Here is a 22,026-nt window from a genome sequence, read left to right on the forward strand (position 1 = left end):
GAAGCTTCGGCCCATGAGTGAACCAACTGGATGGAAAGCGTCAAAGCTGTTTACCATCACTGGTAAAAACATAACTGGGATTATTTCATATTCAATTTCTGCAAACAGATCCCTTTTCACCTAAATCGTACACAATGCACCTTTAACTAGAACCCACCAGTGCCTCCTTAAGTGTTGTGAGTGTGAGCGGCTGCTTGTGTGAACCACAGGGCTCATGATTTATTCATCTCTTAATGCACTTCATCACTTATCGTTGTGAGGCTGACAGTCGACTTGGTTTATGTCCAGCACTCACACGGTTAATGGGGGTGGGGGGTGACGAGCTCCGGGTGCTTGCGCGTGCGCAGGAGCCTCTGGCAGCGGAACCAGCCGGGGAGTCGACACACAGCCACCGAGCGGAGAGAGGAAGCGGCAGCGACGGGAGAGACGAGCAGCGGGTCCGGGTGTTTCCTCCTCCTCCTCCTCACAACCAGCTATGCTCGCCTCGCCGGTGTCGCCTTCTCTCAGGTGTCCGCTTCCCCGCCGCTGAATGGCGCTGGTTACCGTGCAGCGATCACCGACCCCCAGCACCAGCTCCAGCCCCTGCGTCTCGGTGAGTCGTCCCCTCGGCCCCGCGGAGCCTCCTCCACGGTCGCCGGCCACCCAGAAAACAAAAAAAACCCTCCACCGGAATGTGTCCCTCTGCTCCACGAGACTCCATTTCCGCTGTATGTGTGTGTTTCTTCTACCCGCGGCTCGACTGTCATAAAGTGCATTGCCTTTGTGCTTCCTGCGCATGCGCGACACATCTCAGCTCATCGTTGTTCGGGCTCCAGAGTCTCTACCAAGTTGACCCCAACCCCCTCGCCTGCCGTGTTTCTGCGTTTAATATATATGTGTGTGCGGGGAGGACTTCGCTAGCATCGTTAGCATCGTTAGCTTAGCATCAAACCGCCGCTTCCTCTTGGGTGTTTTCATTGTGCTCCTCTGTTGACATGGTTCCTGTTTGCACGCTTCCGTCACTTCCCGGGTTCAGTTCCCCGCAGAGACCACGGAGCGACGGGCTTCGATCGATACCGAGCTGGAAACCCGTCCCCGCGTCCTGTTCCTTGCGTTTCACAGTCAAACGCGCCGATGCTGCTGCTGCTGCTGCTGGTTTATCCTCCACCTGCAAGTCGCGGTGTTGTAGTTGTAACGAAACACACATTTCATTCACTTCCGCTCCCGCTGAGCTTCCTGGTGTCACGCATGAGAGCAGCGAGTTGTCCCGGTTCCTAAACAAGGTTGTGGACGTGTCTCTTCTGTCTCTACGTCCTTGTCTCCATGTTTTGCTGATGTCCTCCCTCCCCCCTATAATTATATCTTATAATATTGATGATGTGCATCTATTTAGAACGAGGGATTGCCGGACTCTACTTCCTTTTTTGGACCCAAACATGTCCCCATAACATAAAGGCCAAATTATATAATAATAGGGCAAAGATTTTGTTGAGGTTTATGGTAAGGAAAGGTGAGGACGGACCAAAATACTATTTTCCATATTGATTAAGACAACCATCTTTGTTCGAACTCGAGGGCACACACACTAAGATTTGCTGATTAAAACTGGATATAAACAAATTGTTTACATTTTATTATTGGGTAAAGATTGGGTGTTGGTATGGTTATGATTGATTAGTGTAGGGAGCTAGGGCCAACATATTATCACACGTTTTCTATAGATAAATAATTATATAAACATTTAACACCATAACTGACTGTTGTGTTTGTTGTACCTCAAGGATACACACAATAAGTTCTGGTTATTAAAACTGAATGTAAGCATAACGTCGTTGTTAACTAGAAAACTCCAACGGCTGCCTTTTAATTGAAGTTTAAACGGTTTATCCAGTAGTTGAGGGTTGAATTCTACATAGATAGAAGTTTGCTTTGCTTCAAAACAATAATTGATGTTGTAATCAACTTGATACTCAAACGTCTCACTGAAGATCAACATGTTCTTGGCTGTTGTGCACTTGCACGGTGGTTTTCAGAGACCTCCTCTAATGGGTAATGACTGAAAAAGCATGACAGAAGGGACTGCTGCTGGAGTTTGAACTAATGTTAAACTATCATAACCTGCATTAGTTGCTAGTACCTGGAATGGCAGTATGTCTGGTGTACTTTGTGGGAAGGTTTGCTGCGTTTCCTCGTCCTCCTGCATTTTCTCGCAACGGATATGACTGCTGCAGCTTTAGACATCTGAACCAAATCACTGGCGTTGAGTGACCTGACCTCTACACCTCAATTTCCTCATCTTGTAAGGTGTGACACTCCGTTTTAGGTTTCCAACAATCAGTGTGTGTGTGTTTCCCCTTGTTTTGTCTCTTAATGTCTAAGCGACATAGGCCTAATTGAGTTATTCTGCAGATAAGGATTGAACCAAATGCAAAACAGATACATTTATCATAAATGTATCAATGTTTTGGTGCTGTGTGTCTGTGGAGAGAGTACGGCTGCTGTCCTGTTGCGTTTCCCTCTGCTCGTCTTCTTTCTACTGACACTAGGAACTCCCCTAGAATGTGGGCAAGAGAGCGAGGAAGTGATCTAGAGCACAAGTTCACCGTCTGGTTCTCATTCAAATGTTGTTCTCGGTCTGGTTCGAACAACTTCAGAGAAGTGATTACGAAAGTGAACATATGCTCATGAAGACTGATCCACAGATGCCGACTCCTTTCTGCTCTACAGCGATCGGAAATAACCAGACTGCAGTGTCTAATTTCTGCTAATGGAGCCACTTGAATATCTGGCAATTCAAGATGAAAAACTGTATTACAAATGACGTGCTGTCATAAAGCAATCTTCCATATTCATAAGCAACCTTTCCCATTTTGGCCTCAATCATCCACATCATGTATGCCAAGTAAAATGTTATAACAAAGTCACTGACGGCTGACATATACATGAGCATATTGCCTAACTTAAGCATAATAATGAAACTGAAGAGGATGGAAATTTGAGAATGGAAAACATTTTTTGACACAAGTTGAGTGTGAGTCACAAACTCATTGTGTCTATTGAAAGGGACCATGTACTTTAAACGTTTTATATCCCTCTGAGTAAAACAGCTTCTAGTAGTAACTGTTAGGAAATCTGCTCAGACCGTCATCCAGAATTGTTAAAAGACATAGAAGAATGGAGGAAACAAGAATTTGTACATTGTAACATTGAGTCATGAGTTGCAAGAGCAGCTCAGTGTACAGCCGCAGGTTTAATCACGTGTTCGAGGTGATGGTGAGCCAGAGTCTTTCATTACAACAGAAGATATGCACATGTCCAAGGTGAGGCAGGCAGAGGTGTCGAAGGATGTGAAGCATTTTCTTGTGGAAATATGCTTTCAAGCTGCAGCCCACGCACACAAACAATGATAGCACGCTACACAGAAACGTCTGGTTTCCTGTCTTGCTGTCAAGTGGCGTGCGTATGGTGTCTTGTGTTAAACTTTGCATGATGTTTTTTTACCCTCCTCCATATTTACTTGAACCTCACGTTGAGCCTTGTCCAGACTCGCTGGTATGTGTCTGCTTCACAATAAGGGTGTTTGTATTGGAAACACACAAACTGTATTGTACACACTTGGATGCATAAATACTTTTATAAATATAAATCTTTAATTAACTTCGGTGAACCTAATAAAGGCTAGGTGCTGTTATTTCTACAGTCCTTCAGAGGCCTGTCCAGCTCGAATGATCAGGCGTAACATTTCCATAAGCTTTGTAAAATCCTCTTTCATTTTCATATATGCAAAACATCTGTGTATTTCCCCGTCAAAACAAAAGCTGCATGGGTGATGTGTCACAATGTCGGAGGCATCAACATGGAGATGCTGCTTAAAGTTTCCAATAAAATAAATCAAAAATAAACCCGGCTCTGAAGTTAACAGATTATAAATAATTTCATTTCTAGAGATATCAACTCATCCTCAATGTTCCTTCACATGTAAACGTTAAAGTCAAGTGCTTCCTGCTTTTTTTTTGACCTGCTCAAACTTCCTGAACTGCAATATAACTCAATATAACTAAAACATGTAGGACATATTTCAATACACATTTTCTTTGTGCTGACAGGTTGTAATAATAGTCAGTTCACAACGGCTCCAGTGTCACCTACTTTACATGAGGTGCTCCTCAATCCACAGGATCTGCTTTGCATAGTTGTTCTACTACTACACCTGCTTTGGATGTCCCGGTTGTGAAAGGGCGTGGACATCCCATCTATTACATTGTTAAACACGACATTATTACTCTGGATTGGCAACATGGTCACAACAGTAGATACTGGCCTCCCGACCCTTCACTGTCTTATCTTCAACGATGCAATAATCCCCTGGTTCTTTGCTGCTTTAAAGTTCCACTGGAAAATACATAGATGCAGTGCACACAGTTCATATTGACCATATCAAGCATTTTTGCGCCGTGATATCATTTTTCCATATTGCTTCAGTCAGAGCAAACCCTCTGAGCTGTTTTTGTCTGGGCTCAATGTGGCCTCTCATTAACCTCTAATCCACTTCTTCTCTTTATAAAGCTGTTAATGGTTCTTTAATGTTGTTAAGCTCACGTACAGCGTAAACATCTCAGTACCGGGCATTAAACCATGACCGCCAGTTATTCATCCGCCACTAATCCTCAGCCTTCTCATTCAGCAAAGTGTAATATTCCACTGTGTGCAGATTTAGTCGTTCTGTGTGTCGTTGTGTCTCTTCCTCACAGGCTCGCTTGTTTTTGTGTGTGAATGTGTTATTGTCCCACCGACCACACCTTAAAAACAGACTGAGGTCATTTTCCTGGAGAGCATGTAAATTGAGTTGAAGCTGAACTCTGCTCTCCCTGCTGTCTCTGCTGTGTTTTTTGTTATTTCTTTACCCAACAAAGGACAGTGGGTTTTATTTCCTTGACATTTTTTCACTACTTGTTTGGTTTGAATTTGTAGACGGTCTTTGACAACAAGTTACAGAATCCCTTACAGAGCTTTATAAACCTAACACTAAAAGACCATGATCAGGCTTTTAATGTCAGTAATTATTCATCTGTCTGCCTTTATAAATATTACATACATTCCTCCTAAGAGGAGAGATTTCACATTCCATTTGAGTTGTGTTTTAACATGTAAATGTGCTAGATAATTGGGTTATCTGAATTAATCATAAAAACAAATGTTGACTGAAATCTCTCACAAATGACTTACGAACGGACGTTACATTTATGACGAATTAGAAATGAGAAATTCAACTAAATATTATTATTTTAATTACAATGACATTATTATGTCTTGTTTTGTCCAAAAAAGGTCAGTAGGCCCATTCTATCATATGGAATAAAGAGGTTCATCAAATTCGACAAGCGGCTTATTAACAATGACATGATTTTAAAAATAGTGAGTTAAATAGTTAAATAATGACTTTCCTTTTGATCATTTAGATGATTCACTTACTCATTTTTGAAACAATCATGTTAATCTCGTTTTAAGTCAATTTGTCTCACGCTCAGCTTTAGACTTTACAGTATTTTTTCTGAACTTTTCAATTATTAAATGTAATCTTCTCACTTTGTCCCTCCAGGAGTCGGGGAGTGGGGAGGATGACCGCCGCTCTCAGCCGAGGAGGTAAGATATTAAATTATATTATGCTGAATATCTTCTCCCTCTCAAGTCCTTATTATATTACCCTTTTGTGACCCAACCCCTAAATTAGAACACAGGGCCTGCTCTGTGGCTGCCGCTGACCCCTGACCTGGAAACAGGAAATAGACTTAACACGAAGAACCATTAGATGAGTCATGACATATTACATGTGTCGGAGCCCACAGGACTTCTTCTTTTATTATGGTGACATGACAAAGAGCTGCTGTGGTGTTGTGTGTGTGGTCCCTTGTTGCCTCAGGCAGTGAACTGGAGTTGGGAATCTTGTTTATCCTGTTTCGCTGAACCACTTTTGCAACTGGTTTTAGTTCACAAGCAGTGAGTGATTTATTGTAGATGCTAATGATACCGTAAACCTCAGCCGCAGTGACACCTTTACTTCCCCTTTGTGTTGAATGTCTCTTGATATCGGAAAAGAAATCCCGAAATCCTGTCGTCTGATGTAAGGTGTGGTTTGCTGTCTGTCCATAAGAGGGCAGACGGCTCCCTGTGAGTCAGCTCTGGGTATGTGGGTCAGAGGAGCTGATCCAGGGGCTGATTGGTCGCCACTCCCAAAGTCAGAGTGCCTCTGTGTCTGTCTGGTCACTGGAGCTCTGTGCCATCCCACTGAGAGGACGGTCTGTATTTGTGCAGCTGGGAGTGAAATCTATATTCACATAGCAGGGCTCTTGTGTGTGTGTGTCTGTCTGTGTGTGTGTCTGTGTGCGAGAAGGAGGGACAGAAGGGATTAGATTTCATTTCATTTCAATTAACAGTATTTCGTAAACTTAAATTATTTTGAATATCTTGTTTTGAAGTCTGAATATAATTTGACCCTTGACCTTAATATTTCATACACCCATGTGACATTTTGAAGGGAATAATAAAAGGTCCTGTGATGCTTGATTTTACTGTTGTTACACCCATTTATGAAATATCTACACCATGACACCATGGTATTAGTACGTACATGCCAAAAGAAAAGTTCCAAGAGGGAGAGAATTCTGGGGACGAGACCCGCCCCCAAAATGTGCACAGTGAGAGCGGCCTCTTCCGACTTTATGCTGAATACTGCCGGCCTGCTTAGGATGTGACAGAGAGGGCGCTGTCCTCCTGTTCTTTTCCTTCTGGTCGGTATTTCCTGTGTGACTATGAACACGTCTCTGCGCTTATACCTCCTGCTTTACTTCGGGTCCCGCCCATACAAATCTCTTAAGGCAGGTGGATTCAACTTTAAAAAATAAACGGCGGATCCTGCGATTTAGTTAGCAGCGTTTACTTGCTAACCTGCAAACACAAATTCTCTAACTGCACATGCAGCACACTCCCTCATACAGGGGATGGCTGGATTGATACGTTATTAAAAGGAATTTGTTTTTGGGCACTTTGGTTTAATGTGGATGGTGTCACCCCTCACCCCCCTACAAATTGCCTACTTTACATATTAAGTTCCTAGTGAGGAGCAGAATCTTGTCTTATGTCAGGCGCAGACTCTAATGTCAGCCCCATTATAGCCTGACAGCCCGATGCTGAGGACGTATAGCGGCGGGTAGGTTCAGAAACCTAATGGATCAGCTGGTGACACAGATAAGGCTTGAGAAAGGCCCTAATGGTTTGTTCCTCTAAAAACAGAATCACATATTGCTTTTGTTGTTATAGTGAAACAAGATGAGTGTCTTTGGAGATCTATTTAAGATTGTAATAGAACATGTGGGTGCGGTTCAATCAAATAGACAACCACAATTGTTGAATTCCTGAATTGACATTCCTAAAATCTTGAGACAAGGTTGTCCGTGTTCACCCACGCCCCAGATGTCCGTGAGGCTGCCTGCCGTCAGACGTCAGCAGCTGCAGCAGAGCTCATCCCTGACACAGGTAGCCACATTCATTCAGACTAGAAGAAGGGTTTAGTGATGCAGTGTGTCTGTGTGCGTAAGCAGGGCCCACTGCAGTCCTGCTGATTAAAGCCACTGACATCAGCAATACTGTGACATCAGCTGAAGCAGCAACGTCACTGGAGGAACTACAGGATGGAGACAGAGGAATTTAATGTGGTGCTTTGATTAAAGTTTTTTTTCCATGTCTTTTATAATCTGTGTAAATCCTCAATAAGATGAAAAGTCAAATCATGAATTTCAAAAAGAAGGTCACCGGTGCAATTTTCTTTCCAGTTTACATCGTGCCGCTAAGACTGATAAACCTTTTTTACGTCACTCTTGTAATCTTGGTGAGATGATGGTGCTTTCAGCTCTTTTGCCTCAGAGCAAGAGGGTTCAGGGTTTGAGTCTGTGAGTCGACACTTTGGTGTTAGTAGTTTGTTCTGATGCTACACTTTCATCTGACTATAGGCGACTCCACATTGCCTGTAGACGTGAATGTGGAGGTGAGTGGTTGTCTTTACATATCAGTCATGTATGTATGTATGTGATCTGATCCCTAGGGTGATTGTCTGTGTATTTGTATACATGGAGACGTAAGAGCAACAGAGGAGTGTCCGGTGTCTGTCTGCATGTAACGAACACATTCCGGCTTTTACTGCTCGGGATTGGACGGTGTGAATTTCAGCAGACAAATGAGAGAACAGTAAAATGGAACTTGAGAATTTGGTCCAAAAAAACAGAAAAACCTGTAGGTCGCTGAGAGTCCATGTGCTTCTAGATGGAAAAGAAGAGGCAGCTAAGGGATTTGAAAGGGCAGTAGAGAGGACTAAACTCTCAAACATTTACAAAATGCCCAAACTCTTGACCTTCTGCTCTGCTGTATATCTCACTATATATGTCTCCTTCCATGTTTCCACTAAGTGACTGTACTCACTATCTAATGCACATATTTCAATAAGGCACCTGTGAATCAACGGTCTTATAAATAAACACTCTTCATCATGTGAAGATCACTGAGAGACCGACCCACTTCATCTCGGGTCTGAATCGTGTGTCTTGGCTTCTTGACCACGGAGGTCGAGGACACCACAAAAACACACAACACAAGCAGATACACACCTGTACAATATTACACCAATCACAGTTGGGCCTAAAAGGAAAACACCCCTGCAGTTGTTGTTTATCCTGTGATTTGAATTGGAGGTCAGGTGGGGACAATCCATTAACCCCTGGTGTGTAAACCAGCCTATAAACTGAAACCATGAGGAATCAACAAGCAGCGTAACCAAGTCTAAGGTCAAGTTTCCCCCTGGGATCATGAGCGGCCTGATGTCTCCTTTTTGATTTCTCAATCTCCGTTGTTGTGGTGGTGGTGGTGTTGTTGTTGTTGTGGTGGTGGTGTTGCTAGAAGCAGCAGCACCTAAGGTGTCAGGTGTCTCTGACTCCGGTGAGAATTTCGCCGTAAGGCTAAAGACCTAGAATTGATTACACAACTTTGTCACCTTTCAGCGGCAGGGTATAAAAAACACACACGTGATCAGAGTGTGGCCCATACAGAGGATGTCTCTGAGGGTGTCTGGGATAATTAATGCTTAATCAGGAGAAGTGTAGTCATGGTAGATAAGTAACCAGCTTTCTGCTGATGTTGTTATCACCACCCTTTTCATTTATATCACTCTGGAAAGCTGTGGCTTGATGAATGAATGCCACAAAGGAAAAAAAAAGTTAAATAAGTTGAGTATTTGAACACAAGGTATCAAGATGGGATGGAGAAGTAAGTACTAAGTAACTTCAAATGGCCTCTAAGTTTGAACAGCTTTTCATATTTAATCTTCTGACTCTGTATTTTTGCTATGAAAATTAACAATCCAAAGATATGGGTAATACTATCTGAACGTATAAGATAGGTTTAATGTGAACTAAATGCCCTTGTTCAAGCTCGACTTGAGACCTTTGTGTTTGACATATACACGTCTTGTGTGTTGTATATACAGTAAGTCATATATATCCATCTTTACCAAGAAAGTTTTTTAAAAGCCTCAAATGTGATTTTAAATAAGTCCCTTGCCTTCTGTTGGGAGAAATATTACTTATAAAGTCTGCACAGTCATTCAAAGAAGGTCAGATGGTTATCGAACTGATCTACAATAAAGCAACGGTGTGAAACACTAAGTCAGATATTTTATGATGTGTAAAATGTATGGCTGGACGATATGGCCAAAAATGATATCAAGAAGAATCATATCTGTCAATGTCAGTAATTATCACAACAAATGTCACATGATTTATTTATTTCAAAACTGAGTTTTCCTCCTAAGTGAAGGTTGTAGTTATAAAATCTTCTTTATAGGAAAAGAATGACAAACACTTGATAAATAGTAAAACATTTTATTAATCTGAGGTTTATCAATTCTGTGTTGTACCTCCTCACTGTGCTTGTACAATGCAGAACTAATATATGAATATGTTTTGGAATTTTGTTATCAATGAAATTGTTATTATAAAAATATGGCAAGACAAATCAAGCATATGATACATATAAATAGTGAAATGCAGGACTTGGAAATAAAACAATATCAATAATTATTGCAATATAATCATGTTTTATAAAATGTTTAGCTGTTTATCAAGAAAATCTGAAATAAGAGGTTGACATTCATCCTGATAAATATGGAAAATATTGTTCTTTATGTAATTGAATACCATATTGCCCAGCTGTAATATATCCTTCTTACATCATGTACAGACTGAGCAGCATTAGAGGAAGTCTTTGAAAACAGGTCTGTTGTTGACCACAGACACAGTGGCACTAATAAGCCTCCATACTGGGCTGTGACAGACGCTGATTGGTCAGTGAGTCTCCTCCCCCTCCCCGTCAGCTGCAGGATTTACCGCAGCGTGCTGCAGGAGCTCCACTGACCAGATGTTCCCGGGCACCTGCTCTACTACAGCAGCGTGCTCCACATCTGTCCGCCTCCCATCCGCAGATCGTTGCGCTCTTTCAAAAAACATTTCCGCGGATATTTCTCCAAATCTGCAAAAAGCCCATTAAGAACACCACGTGACAGCCGCGACTCCCGGTAACTCCAGCCGGCTCCCGCGCGCCCTGCCCCGGCCGCCGGAGCAGCGATGCCTCCCGGGGTTGTGACCGCGCCACGGAGCTCGTCAGCCGGCTGCTTCTGCGTCTGCTGCGCGGGGAAGATGAGACCTCGCCTCAGCGACACCTCTGTGGTGTCTCAGGGGGACATTTACCAGCTGTGAGTTAACGAAGTGGTCGCAGCGGCATCCTGAGGCTGTTGTGTTCTCATATGCTCATTAGCGACGTGTCTAGAGTCTGATCCAGGGAGGGATTGTTTTTCTTTGGTAGCTTTCATGGAAAATCCCAGTACATCCCCATCTCGACACAGTTCATGTTCTTATTGGTCCTGCTCTCCAGTGCTTGGCAGAGATCTGGTATGACAAAGGCTTGTGGTTTTTCCCATGATGACTAAATGGGAAGGATATGACAGCAGAGGAAGGTGTTTCCTTCCCTTTGCATCTTGAGCAATGTCTGCTCCTGGATGCCACGCTCATCTGCTCACATGCACTCCACCCACCTTCAGAGATGTGCCTAATATGGATGTTTTTGGGGCAGTGCAGGGAGGCACTGTCTGTTCATGAGTCAGAGGATGTGATGAATGCAAACTTCCATTTATTGGCAATTGATGTGTTTGATCAACCAAGTCAATAGTTTGTCGGCACTTACCCATTGTTCCCACTCGTAAAAAACATCTGTCTACTGTTGCTGTGCATTTACACTTAGTAAACGAGCCGTCAGCCTCTCCTTTGTCTGATGAGATACAGGAAATCTTTCAGGATCTGTCAAAATCTGTATTTTATTAAATTTGTAATTTCGTTGCTGCAGAGAGAGTCAAGCTTTATTCACTTTGAAGTGACGGTTTCTCAGGGAGACAGTTATGCTGATGTCTGTGCTATTACTGCACTTTCATCTATTTTGATCATGAAGGAATCTGTTTCTAAAGAAGATGCAGATTTGGGGTTATGGAAATCACTGCTTCACAACGATGGGTATTTAAAAAACCCATCGTTGTGAAGCAGTGATTTGCATAATTTTCACTTTTGTAATAATCGCTGTCCATTCCGGGTCTTTCACCTGAGCCTCTGTCTCACTCCTTCACCCTTCTTTGCCTTGTGTTTTTCTTTGCAGTCAGAGTGTTATGACAGAAAGTTACAGCCAGAGGTCGCTGTTGTGTCTACATTCACTCCATCATAACAAAACACACTGAGGCCTTTATCCCTTTGTCTGGTGTATTTGTTTGCTACTAGTTTGGTTGTGATTCAGAAAACATCCGAGTAATGTCAAACACCAAGGAATCCATTAAGCCCATTACATAACTCATAATTGCCAAGTAGCTTAGCTGGTGCTGCTTATTTCATGCCAGAAGTTATTCAGTTTTGTGCCTTAAAGTACTGGAGTCTGAAAGCCAGTGAATTTGAATGCAATGATAAAAAACAGTGGCTCGATCTGCTTGTTTGAGAAAGAGGAGGGTTCATGTGATGAAGAGGTTTGTAGAATTGGAAGTTTCCTCAGTCTCTGATACTCTTTATCTGTTTTTCTTCTGCCTCCTGTCCTCTTTTCGATGTCTGGTCCAGTTAAGCCGACACGTTATTAAAACCAGCTGCTGTTTGTTGGGAGCTGCACAGTCGAGTGTTTTAAGCTCATAAAGTCACATACACTTTACTGTTATTGTTTGGTCGAGGATGTTTGTACAGGATATCGTCCTTGTTTTAAAAATATCAAATTAAATTACCTTTATTGAGATACTTTCAATCTTCAGATGACAAAAGACCTCATACTCAATATTCTCCTGATGTTTTCATAATGAAGAACAAAACCTTCTGCTTCATTCAGCTGGCCAATAAAAACACAGCGTCCCCAAAGCAGCAGCATCAACAACAGTGTCGGGTCACGGTTACACACGTGAAGGGAAGTTCACTAAAGTTTAACTGCATGTGAAGCCACAGCAGATCTGCTTTTCTACAGGAGGCCAATTATTTATTTTCTCCCGGCTAAATCGCTCAGTGCCCACGGTTACATATTTATTTAATTAGAGGCAGAAATCTTTCACATTTGCAAAACAGAGACGCAGAAGCAGTTTTTGATTAAAATATGTTTTGGGATATTCAGTGGACTAATTAATTAATCCACCAATTGTTTCAATTGTTCATCTGCACACATCTCTGAAGGACCATCGATCGCCACATTTGCCATTTAGATCCTTAATCTTTTTTCAATGCTTAAGTTCGATCTGGTTGTAGTTAGTTAGATTTTTTGGAAAACTTCACTAAAGGATTTTAATTTATAGTTAAAGGATTTGTATTAATGACTTGTCTCTCTCTCTTTTTGTCCAGCATCAGTGAAAGTTTCCTGACAGTCAAAGGAGCTGCTCTGTTCTTACCTCGAGGAAATGGCTCCTCCTGTTCTTCTGCCTCTCGCTTTTCACAGCTGCGCAGCAAACATGCAGGTAAGGTAAACAGTCTACCTGAAGAGCCGTGCTCTGTTTAATGCATCACTGGTGTTTTTAATAAATTACCTTTTCATTTATTCACACATTAATACAAGTTGTGTTTTCTCAGGAGACATCCAGCAGCACCTGCAAACCATGTTCACTCTCCTCAGACCAGAGGACAACATCAAACTGGTGCGTTCACTGTCACACAAACCCGTTTCAAAATTCATTCTTAAGATTGTCGAAACCAACCGCGTCTTGTTTCCTGCTCCAGGCGGTTCGACTGGAGAGCATCCACTCGGGCATCACCCGCTACATGGTGGTGGTGTCAACCAATGGTCGTCAGGACACGGAGGAGAGCGTGGTGCTGGGAATGGACTTCAGTCCCGTAGATAGGTGAGTCGGCTACACACGCATGCTTGTGTGTGTCTGTTTTGATTCAGTGCTTAAAGTTGTAACATTGAGGTGTTCCCCTTCCCCTCCCCCCCCCTGCAGCTCATGTTCTGTTGGGCTGGTTTTGCCCTTATGGAGTGACACGTTGATACATCTGGATGGAGATGGGTGAGAAAACAAAGAAATCTTTAAATCTCAGAGCAAACATCCATCACAACACCAGTGTGCTGAGTTTCTGTCCCTCTGTGCTCTCCTCCCAGGGGTTTCACTGTGTCAACTGATAGCAGAGTGCTTGTCTTCAAGCCGGTTTCTGTGCAAGCCATGTGGTGAGTCACACTGCATTAATCACACCGCTCGGTAGAAATGCACACCTGTATCTTCCTTGTATTGTTAACAAGTGTTCATCTGGGTGTCAAGTGTTGTGCCATTGATTCAGAAGCCTTTTTTTATTTCAAGATCTCAAATTCTCTCCTGTTCATTCCCCCGTCTCTCAATCTCTCAGGTCGGCCCTCCAGTCGCTCCACAAGGCGTGTGACGTGGCACGTTGTCATAACTACTTCCCTGGCAGCCTGTTCCTCACCTGGGTCAGCTACTATCAAAGCAGGGTCTCCTCCGACCAGGTCCGCATCAATGAGTGGAACACCATGCAGGATTTGATGTCGCACCGTGCTGACTCACCCGTCCTCTTCTCCGATGCGTAAGTAGCCTAACTAGATCATGTGGAATGTGTTCGTCATTTATTTTCCTCCACTGGGTGTCTGCTTTGGTCTTCTTTATATTGATGACACTAACAAATATCAACAGTCAACTGTTTAGTTTAATTAAATATAACACATTTCAATGTCACTGTGTTTTTGCAGACCTACAGAGAGAGAGCTGACCGAGCGGCAGATCAAAAGCAGTCTGAGAGAAATCATGATGCTGAAGGACCTGGAGAATGTGACCTGTAAAGAGGTGAGTCCCCGCTAATAATTAACGTGAAAGAACTTGTGATACATGCATTTTGGTTTTGCAAGATTATATCTGTGTGTTCACCTGTTTCCGGTCTGGATGTGCTCCTCAGATCCGAACGGAGCTGGAAATGCACATGACGTGCAACCTGCGAGAGTTCAAGGAGTACATCGACAACGAGATGATTGTCATTCTGGGCCAGATGGACAGTCCCACTGAGATCTTCGATTACGTCTTTTTGGTAGGTCCACTCACGACAGCTCTGAGGCTGCATCCACGGGACGACAAAGATGCTGCTCGATCTCAGATTGTATCAAGAACACTCTTTGCTTAGAAGTGAATGATTTATCATTTTTAAGTAGTTCAGTTTGAGTACATGAACATCAGTCTGTGTCAGGATGTCTGTGGCTCCCATTTTTAAGGTGCTTTGTTCTTTTCTGGTCTGGAGTGGACATTGGAGAACGCATTGGACATAAGGATTTAAGCATTATGAAAAGCTCAGTAGAAGGCCTGAATAAGTCTGAGGATTGATTTTCTTTCCTACAGGGATCTGAGTGGAATGCATCCAATTTGGAGGAGTTGCAGAACAGCGGGTAAGTAGAAGGACGAAGGCAGCAAACCATTCTCCAAAGTTATACTGACATCGATTCTTCAAGATCAGCTTAACAACTGCACATCCAATGAACGTGTCTCACCTTCCTCTCATTCATGTGTCGCTCTTCCACAGGGTTCAGTACATCCTTAATGTAACAAGGGAGATAGACAACTTCTTCCCTGGTGTATTCGAGTACCACAACATCCGCGTGTATGACGAGGAGGCCACCGACCTGCTCGCCTATTGGAATGACACCTACAAGTTCATAACTAGAGCCAAGTGAGTTTCAGATGACTGCATGTATCTTGTTATAGAAAAGCATACCTCTTTCTTTCTGTTCATGTCAGTTGAGTTATATACTTGGGAAAAATTGGACTCGGTAAGATATTGATGTTATGCTTGATCCTTTATATCCACACCAGGAAAGCTGGGTCCAAGTGTCTGGTGCACTGTAAAATGGGTATAAGTCGCTCTGCTGCCACCGTGATCGCATACGCCATGAAGGAGTTTGCATGGGATTTGAAAAAGGCCTTCGATTATGTCAAGGAGCGTCGAGCCGTGACCAAACCTAACCCCTCTTTCATGAGGCAGCTGGAGGAGTATCAGGGAATACTGCTCGCCAGGTACCCACACAAACACACATACACACACAAGCATGGATTTCTGGGTGTAACACACCAAATAACACACACACACACACACATAATGTGCAAAAATGTGTAACATGAAAATGTAAACAACGTGGTGAGGTTAATAATTGCAGGAGGATATTTTGTACATAAAGAGGATACGGGAGACATCCTGAGACATTAAGATGTTTTTCTTGTCACCTTCTCCAACAGCAGGCAGAGGCACAACAAGCTGTGGCGCTCTCACTCTGACAGCGACTTGTCCGAGCACCACGAGCCGCTGTGTAAATCTTTAGGTCAGCCGCACAGCCTGGGTCGCTCTGACCCTCATAACCAGGCCAGCAGCGCGCCTGGTCCCTCTGTGAAAGAACTGCTGGAATCATTGGGAACTTCAGCCAGGGCTGGCAAAGCGACACGCTCCACAAGCCAGTCTGATACTGGCATCCAGTCCAATCAGCTCAACTCTTCATCCTTCCAGGGGGTTGCAGCTCTCTCAGGTGACGCTGTCCCTCGCGGCCTGGAGATTCCTCGTTTTGTTGCAGCTCAGAGAAGCCAGCTGGTTCCCCCCCGTCCTGAATCCACAGCTGGCTCCGTTTCTCCGTTATCTCCTCCGCTGTCCAATGGCTTATGTGACGCTGAGGAGCCGCCGTCATCACCTCCTTTATCCCAGCCAAGGGCCGCCACTGTGGTGCCTGAGCCTCAAAAGACAGATATGGTGACTGTTGCACAAAGTGTTTCGGTGGGCCAGCCTCACCCGCCCCCCTCTCTTCACCACCTCCCTCTCTCTCCCGCTCCGTCCCCAGCTGGCATGGATGAGGTTATCCGACCACAGGTGTCATCCATCCCTCAGCCTGTGACAAAAAAGATTCTAGGGTCCGTGCCTGAGCCCATGGTAACACAAACACCAAGCACACTATCAGCTGGACCCCAGGGTCTGTCTGTACCAGTGCCTGTCAAAAATCCAGACTGTGACCAGCAGCTGTGTGGCTCGTCTTTGGACGGTTCAGCAGCTCATCCTCCCTCCACCACTGATTTCATCAGCCATCCCGGTGCCATTCCTCAAGACGCTGAAGTGTTGGTCGGCCCCAGTGCGGATCACATCAACTTTTTCAGTGCCAGGGAAAAGTTCAAGGGGATGAGTCAAGACAGTAAAAGTCCCTGTGCTGCAGTGCAGCAGTCGCCCCTGGTGAAGAGTTGTGCAAAGGACCAGCAGCCGCAGCCTGAGGAGGTTTCCACTGAGGAGGAGAAAGGAAAGGTGAGGAAAGCGTTCCACAGACAGCTTAACGTTTAAGCTCTGGGTCACATGAACTGTCTTCAGAGCATCTCTCAGGCTCTTCTAAGACACAGAGGGTCTTAATTTGATTGGTATTGTCGGATATTGTGGTCTGTTTCAAAGGGAAATAGATATTTATGTACAATGTTATGTTAAATACACTTTCAGAAAAATTGGTAGATATAAAATATTTGTAAAATCTATTGAATCCACTGAAGTTAAATTTGGTCTCTGTTGATTTAACAGTTTAGCTCTTGGGTTCTTGTGTTTAAGGGCGCCACCTGGTGGTATAGCGTTAGAATGCAACACATTTGAATCTGAAAATGCTCTAATGACTCCTAAGTAACTTCATGGTTATATGAACACTTGTATTTGATCTCTCTCTTTATTGTAGGAATTGATTGTCCCTGTGCAGGCCACAGGACTGAAGGCTGGAGTGCACACAGAGACTTCATCTACTGGCCCTCAACCACAGCCTCAGGGTCCTCTGGACCAGGAGGTGAGGACGTCTATGGAGGAAATGGAGGATAAAAATGATTCATTGCGACAGGAGGCTGAGAATGTAAAAGAGGAAGGGAAGAACAAAGAAGAAGAGGAGGAAGAGGATCCCGCTCAAATCTACAGCGATTGGACGAGGGGCTCTGTGCGGCGGGTCACACGACAGCTGGAGCAAAAAATGAAAATGGAGCACGAGGCTCCAACAACCTCCTCCTCATCGCCACCATCCCTCTCTGCTGGCACATCCTCCTCGCAGCGGCAGGCGGCCAGCAGCCATCCTGTGGCTGCGTCTCAATTGCAGGATGTGTCTGTTTGCTCACAGGAGTCATTCGTTAGCACTGAGCAGGAGGAGCAGGAGGAGCAGGAGGAGGGACCAGTTAAAAGGGAGAGTGGTGATGTAGTTGAGATAGGAGCACTAGGAAATAATGGCAGAAGCACAAAAGGACACAAACTCCAGCCTGCTGATGGTAGATTGCTCTCCACCTCTTACCCCATCAACCACTTTGCCCACTCTCCCTTTGCCTCTGTGAACTTTCTGTGTCTGGAAGGCGTGACGGAGCTCGAGTCAGGCACCGACTGGGACTGCCCCCTAGAAGGACCCCACAGTGACATTATCATGAGGGAGACATGGGAGACTCTGTGTGAGCTGGGTGCCTTTCTGCAGCAGGTGAGCACGGCCGGAGCCTACAAGACCAGTTGTGTGGACCAGTTTTTCGGCCTCAGTGCTGGATCCTCTCAGAAGCGAAGTAGCAGCATCCAGAAGAGGGTCAGAGAGGTGGAAGCCAGGATCCGCCAGGCAGGGCTGACCCCGCCGTCCCTGATGAAGCGCTCAGCCTCTCTGGCCAAGCTGGGCTGTCTGGAGCTGCTCGCCAACGACCTGAGCGAGTGGGAGCTCAGCCGCTGCCCCGTCTCTCCGCTGTCAGAACAACATCCAGGTCACACGAGCGATGAGTCCAAGAAGCAGCGGGTGCACAACTCTCCCTCCGAGGCCGACCAGCAGCCAGAGGTCCTCGAAGTTGACGTGGAGGGGCTTTCTGAAGCTGGAGAAACCTCAACAGGAATCCCTCCACCCTCATATCAGAGTCAGCCGAGAGGAGACGTCGGCAGCATTAGCCCCGATTCCCTGCATTCACACGCGCTGTCGCTCATGGCCGCAAGGCAGCAGTATGGAAGGACTCACCCCCTGACGCGGCTCAAGAAGAGAACTGTCAGCTCCCTTTACCACACCATGTAACCCTCACAGTGTGTGTCCGTGTGTGTGTGTAAGTGTGTGAGAGAGAGAGACAGGGATAATGTGCACCTGTGAGAGATGGAGATTTAGAGTATATGTTGGATCTATTCAGCAAAACAAACCAATGCCTCTTGCCTTAAAGGATATGTTCAATAGTTTCCGTGTGTTTTTCTGGCAGATCCACAACGAGCCTCTGTGAAATCTGCGTTACGAGATATTTGTTTCGGTGGAAGGGCAGTGGCGAGGCTATGAAGGTTCCCATTAGGTCAAATAAAGAGTCAAACTGGAAGATTTCAAACAGCAGCTAACGCAACCATCCAGATGTACGTGGGTAACTCTGTTCAAAAGCTAATAAGCCTGAGCCTGCACAAAATCGCTGGTTTTCTCCGTCAACATTTTGATATTTACTGAATTGCTGTCGGTTGACTGAAAGGTTCGGCCTGATGTTAGGTGGAATGTAGCCTATGTTTCCTCTTCTTGTGCTCTCATCTCTCTTCATCAGCATTTACCAGTTTTGCTGCGTAGTTTAAAAACGACACGGCTGTCCTCCTGGTGCAGTGTGACCATGAATGAATCTGCCCATCATCAACTCAACGCTCACACAAACCTCTTTTAAAGATCATTTATGTATAAACTTTGGCTCATGTGGCAAAAATACCCAGTCAAAGTATATTATTAAATTATATTCTGCTGTACTTTAATGTATGAACTGTGCTGGCAGCATCAGATCTAAACCCCCGCGCTCAGGTGGAACCGCGGACGCTATGGATCAGTGTTTTATCCCCAAAGACAGTTGTTCCCAGACCTGGTGACGGAGAGTAGTCATTGAAACTTTGCGAAGAGAAAGAGGCAAGCTGTTTATTTCCTGTTATGTTTTGACGACACCATACCTCAGTACGTCTGAACCAAATCGGTCCTGCACAAACGTCAGGCTCCGGATTTCCTGGAATGTCCGTCTGAATCAGAAACAATTTGAATTTCACTACTTGACAAACTGAACTCGTCTCTCTCGTGTCCTCCGGTGCCACTCAGACTAGATGTTTGTTTTGTCGACGTGTTGCTGTGTGTGAGAACGCTTAGGTTAGAGGGGGGTGGGTTTTCTGCTTTGTTCTCTTTTAAGAAGTAAAGGTCTTTATTGTGTGTGTTGACATTTAATGAACTGTACATGTTTTTATATCTGGTTTGTGTGTGTGTGTGTGTGTGTGTGTGTGTGTGTGATTGCGACTGTGTAGCACAACTTTTACCATGTGGGCGTGTACATTTTTTTAAATTCTGGATCGTTATTTCCTTTGTACACGTTGAAGGAGTGTGCCTGTGACTGGCAAGTGAACCTTCTCTGCAGTCTATCAGAAATGTCTGTACAGAGACGACTGTCATACATGCACTTTACTTCCTTTTTAATTTTAAATGTGGATTAATTTTTAATGTTTTTTTTATGTGTGGTTGCTACTTTTGAGGAGCATGCTTAGATTGTAGAAGCTGTTGGGTGTGTGTGTGTTGTCAAAAACCTTTTTCTTTATTTTAAACTATCAGTGTAAATATTCTTTTATATCATGTGCTTCAACTGTGACCATTAAACAATGGAAATGATTCCGTCTGGTTTGCTGTGTGTCTGTGAAGCTGAAGAACAAGACGTATAAATCAAAAGGTGACGTCATAGTGAAGTTTTCTTCTCTTTAAGATAATAAGTTGATGTTTTCATAGACTAAACAGGAAAACATAACAATTTTGCAGAATCTAATGAGATGTCTCAACACCCAAACCATTATGTAAAAGAAATTAGGTACATGATATACAACAACCTCTTAATTGCTAGAGTAAAAGGATCTTGTGAATCTTATAAGATAGTTAAACATGTGTTTTTTTTCCATTTAATAAAAGGCATTTCTTTCCACATTAAAGAAGCCTATAAATGTGGCGTTAGTGTGTCAATAGACACATGTAAGTATCCTACGTGTGTATAATGATCAGATACACATTTCTGTTGCAGTTCATTACTCAAATTACTTAATTCTAGATGAAATATGAAGCCTATATGTCAACAGTTAACATCCACTACACAGCAGTTATACATAGTATAATAGTTTTTGATAATGTAAACTTGATTTAACACAATAAATAAATACATGATAAGACAAACTGTATTGATCCCATGGGACATTCACTTGTTACAGCAGCAGATAAGACCAGAGAACATGTGAAAGAATAAAGTAGAATAAAAGCAAGTGAATGAAAACTAATTCAAATACAATAGTGATTTATTGACACTGGTTCTTAATGTCTTCCAGTGTTTTGATCCTATAAACAAGTAATTTTAGTATGTGACAATTATTGAGTTTGGACAAACACCTGTTAAGAGTTCTACCTGTTGTGTAAATAATAATTTGTTGCTGTGATGCAAACCAGCAAGTTGCTTTTTCACCCACAGACGCTTTACCAGGCAACTTAACTATGAAGATGATGAACGAGGAGCGTCAGACATCAGTTAACTATTGTGTTTATTTCTATGTAATAAAACCTCAGCTCTTCTATCAGAGCTGAAAAACCTCTGGAGTGACTCTGAGCCCCTTCAGGGACGCGTTGACCCCCTGGAACAGGCGCGCGTCACGTTTCCCTGCACTCACAGACCCGGTTCCAAAATAGACGGACACCCCCCCTCGTGTTCTGCCCCGGGTCCTCCGACTCGCTCCCCTCTCTCTCCTTCCCTTCCGAGGAGCGTCACGCAGTTGTCCAGTGCGCAACATCTCCTGGAAGCCGGATCACCGGGGAATAACCATCCTAAAGGGAATAAAAAACCAGCAGCAGGAGTCGGAGGAAGAGGAGGTGGAGGAGTCGGATCACCGCAGCAGCACCACCCGGTTCAGAGACGTCCAGGGAAGAGGGGTGTCCCCTTGAGAAGCCCGAGGTGAGCACTCTCTGTGTGTCAGTGTGGCTGCTGCAGTGAGGGCAGCCGTGCGTCAGCGTCTTTACTGCGCCACCGGAGAGGAGCGAGCGCGTCCTGGAGACACTGAAAGTCGGTAGAGAGCGAGTGTGCACGTCCCCCCCCCCCCCCCCCCCCCCCCCCGTTTGAAGTAACGGCTGTACATTACCAGCCCCCCCCCCCCCCCCCCCCCCCCCCCTCACAACAACTGTTCTTTTTCTGCGTTTGTGCGCAATGGCTTTTTAATTTACGAGCCGTTCATTACGCATTGTGCCATGGCTTCGTTCTGGGGCTATTTAGGAGCAGGCAGGCCGGAGGGCGGGTGGGAGGAGCGGCCGGCCCCGGGTGGGACAGTGCAGTCTGTCATGTCTATATTAGGAAAGTGGCAGTGTCATTCTTTCGCTCTGTCCCGACGCTCCAGAGCTGCTGTGCCATGCGCCACACAGGAGGCGAGTGGCTGAGATTTAAGGGGGGGGGGGGGGTTATCCACATTCACTACAAATCCCATC

The 22,026-nt window shown here is 44.5% G+C and overlaps 1 protein-coding gene across 1 annotated transcript; it reads left to right on the forward strand.

The window, feature by feature from the left end:
- Positions 1 to 383: 383 nt before the first annotated feature.
- On the forward strand, positions 384 to 20,187 carry ssh2b (slingshot protein phosphatase 2b). Its single transcript, XM_053441398.1, has 15 exons — positions 384 to 592; positions 5,579 to 5,622; positions 12,930 to 13,042; positions 13,155 to 13,219; positions 13,302 to 13,423; positions 13,523 to 13,588; positions 13,681 to 13,746; positions 13,923 to 14,117; positions 14,281 to 14,374; positions 14,484 to 14,612; positions 14,918 to 14,964; positions 15,099 to 15,245; positions 15,389 to 15,589; positions 15,809 to 16,850; positions 17,263 to 20,187. Exons 1-15 carry the CDS (start codon positions 530 to 532, stop codon positions 18,598 to 18,600), a joined length of 3,732 nt encoding a protein of 1,243 aa, XP_053297373.1. The 5' UTR covers positions 384 to 529; the 3' UTR covers positions 18,601 to 20,187.
- The last annotated feature ends 1,839 nt before the right edge of the window (positions 20,188 to 22,026 follow it).

Source organism: Pleuronectes platessa, chromosome 15 (assembly GCF_947347685.1).
Source record: "Pleuronectes platessa chromosome 15, fPlePla1.1, whole genome shotgun sequence".
NCBI classification, from domain to species: domain Eukaryota; kingdom Metazoa; phylum Chordata; class Actinopteri; order Pleuronectiformes; family Pleuronectidae; genus Pleuronectes; species Pleuronectes platessa.

Bases quoted from the DNA above. Each gene is read 5' to 3' on its own strand.
- ssh2b (XM_053441398.1), top strand. From the start codon at position 530: ATGGCGCTGGTTACCGTGCAGCGATCACCGACCCCCAGCACCAGCTCC. The intron at 13,043-13,154 runs GTAAGGTAAACA...GTGTTTTCTCAG, and splicing joins GCTGCGCAGCAAACATGCAG to GAGACATCCAGCAGCACCTG. The intron at 16,851-17,262 runs GTGAGGAAAGCG...TCTTTATTGTAG, and splicing joins CTGAGGAGGAGAAAGGAAAG to GAATTGATTGTCCCTGTGCA.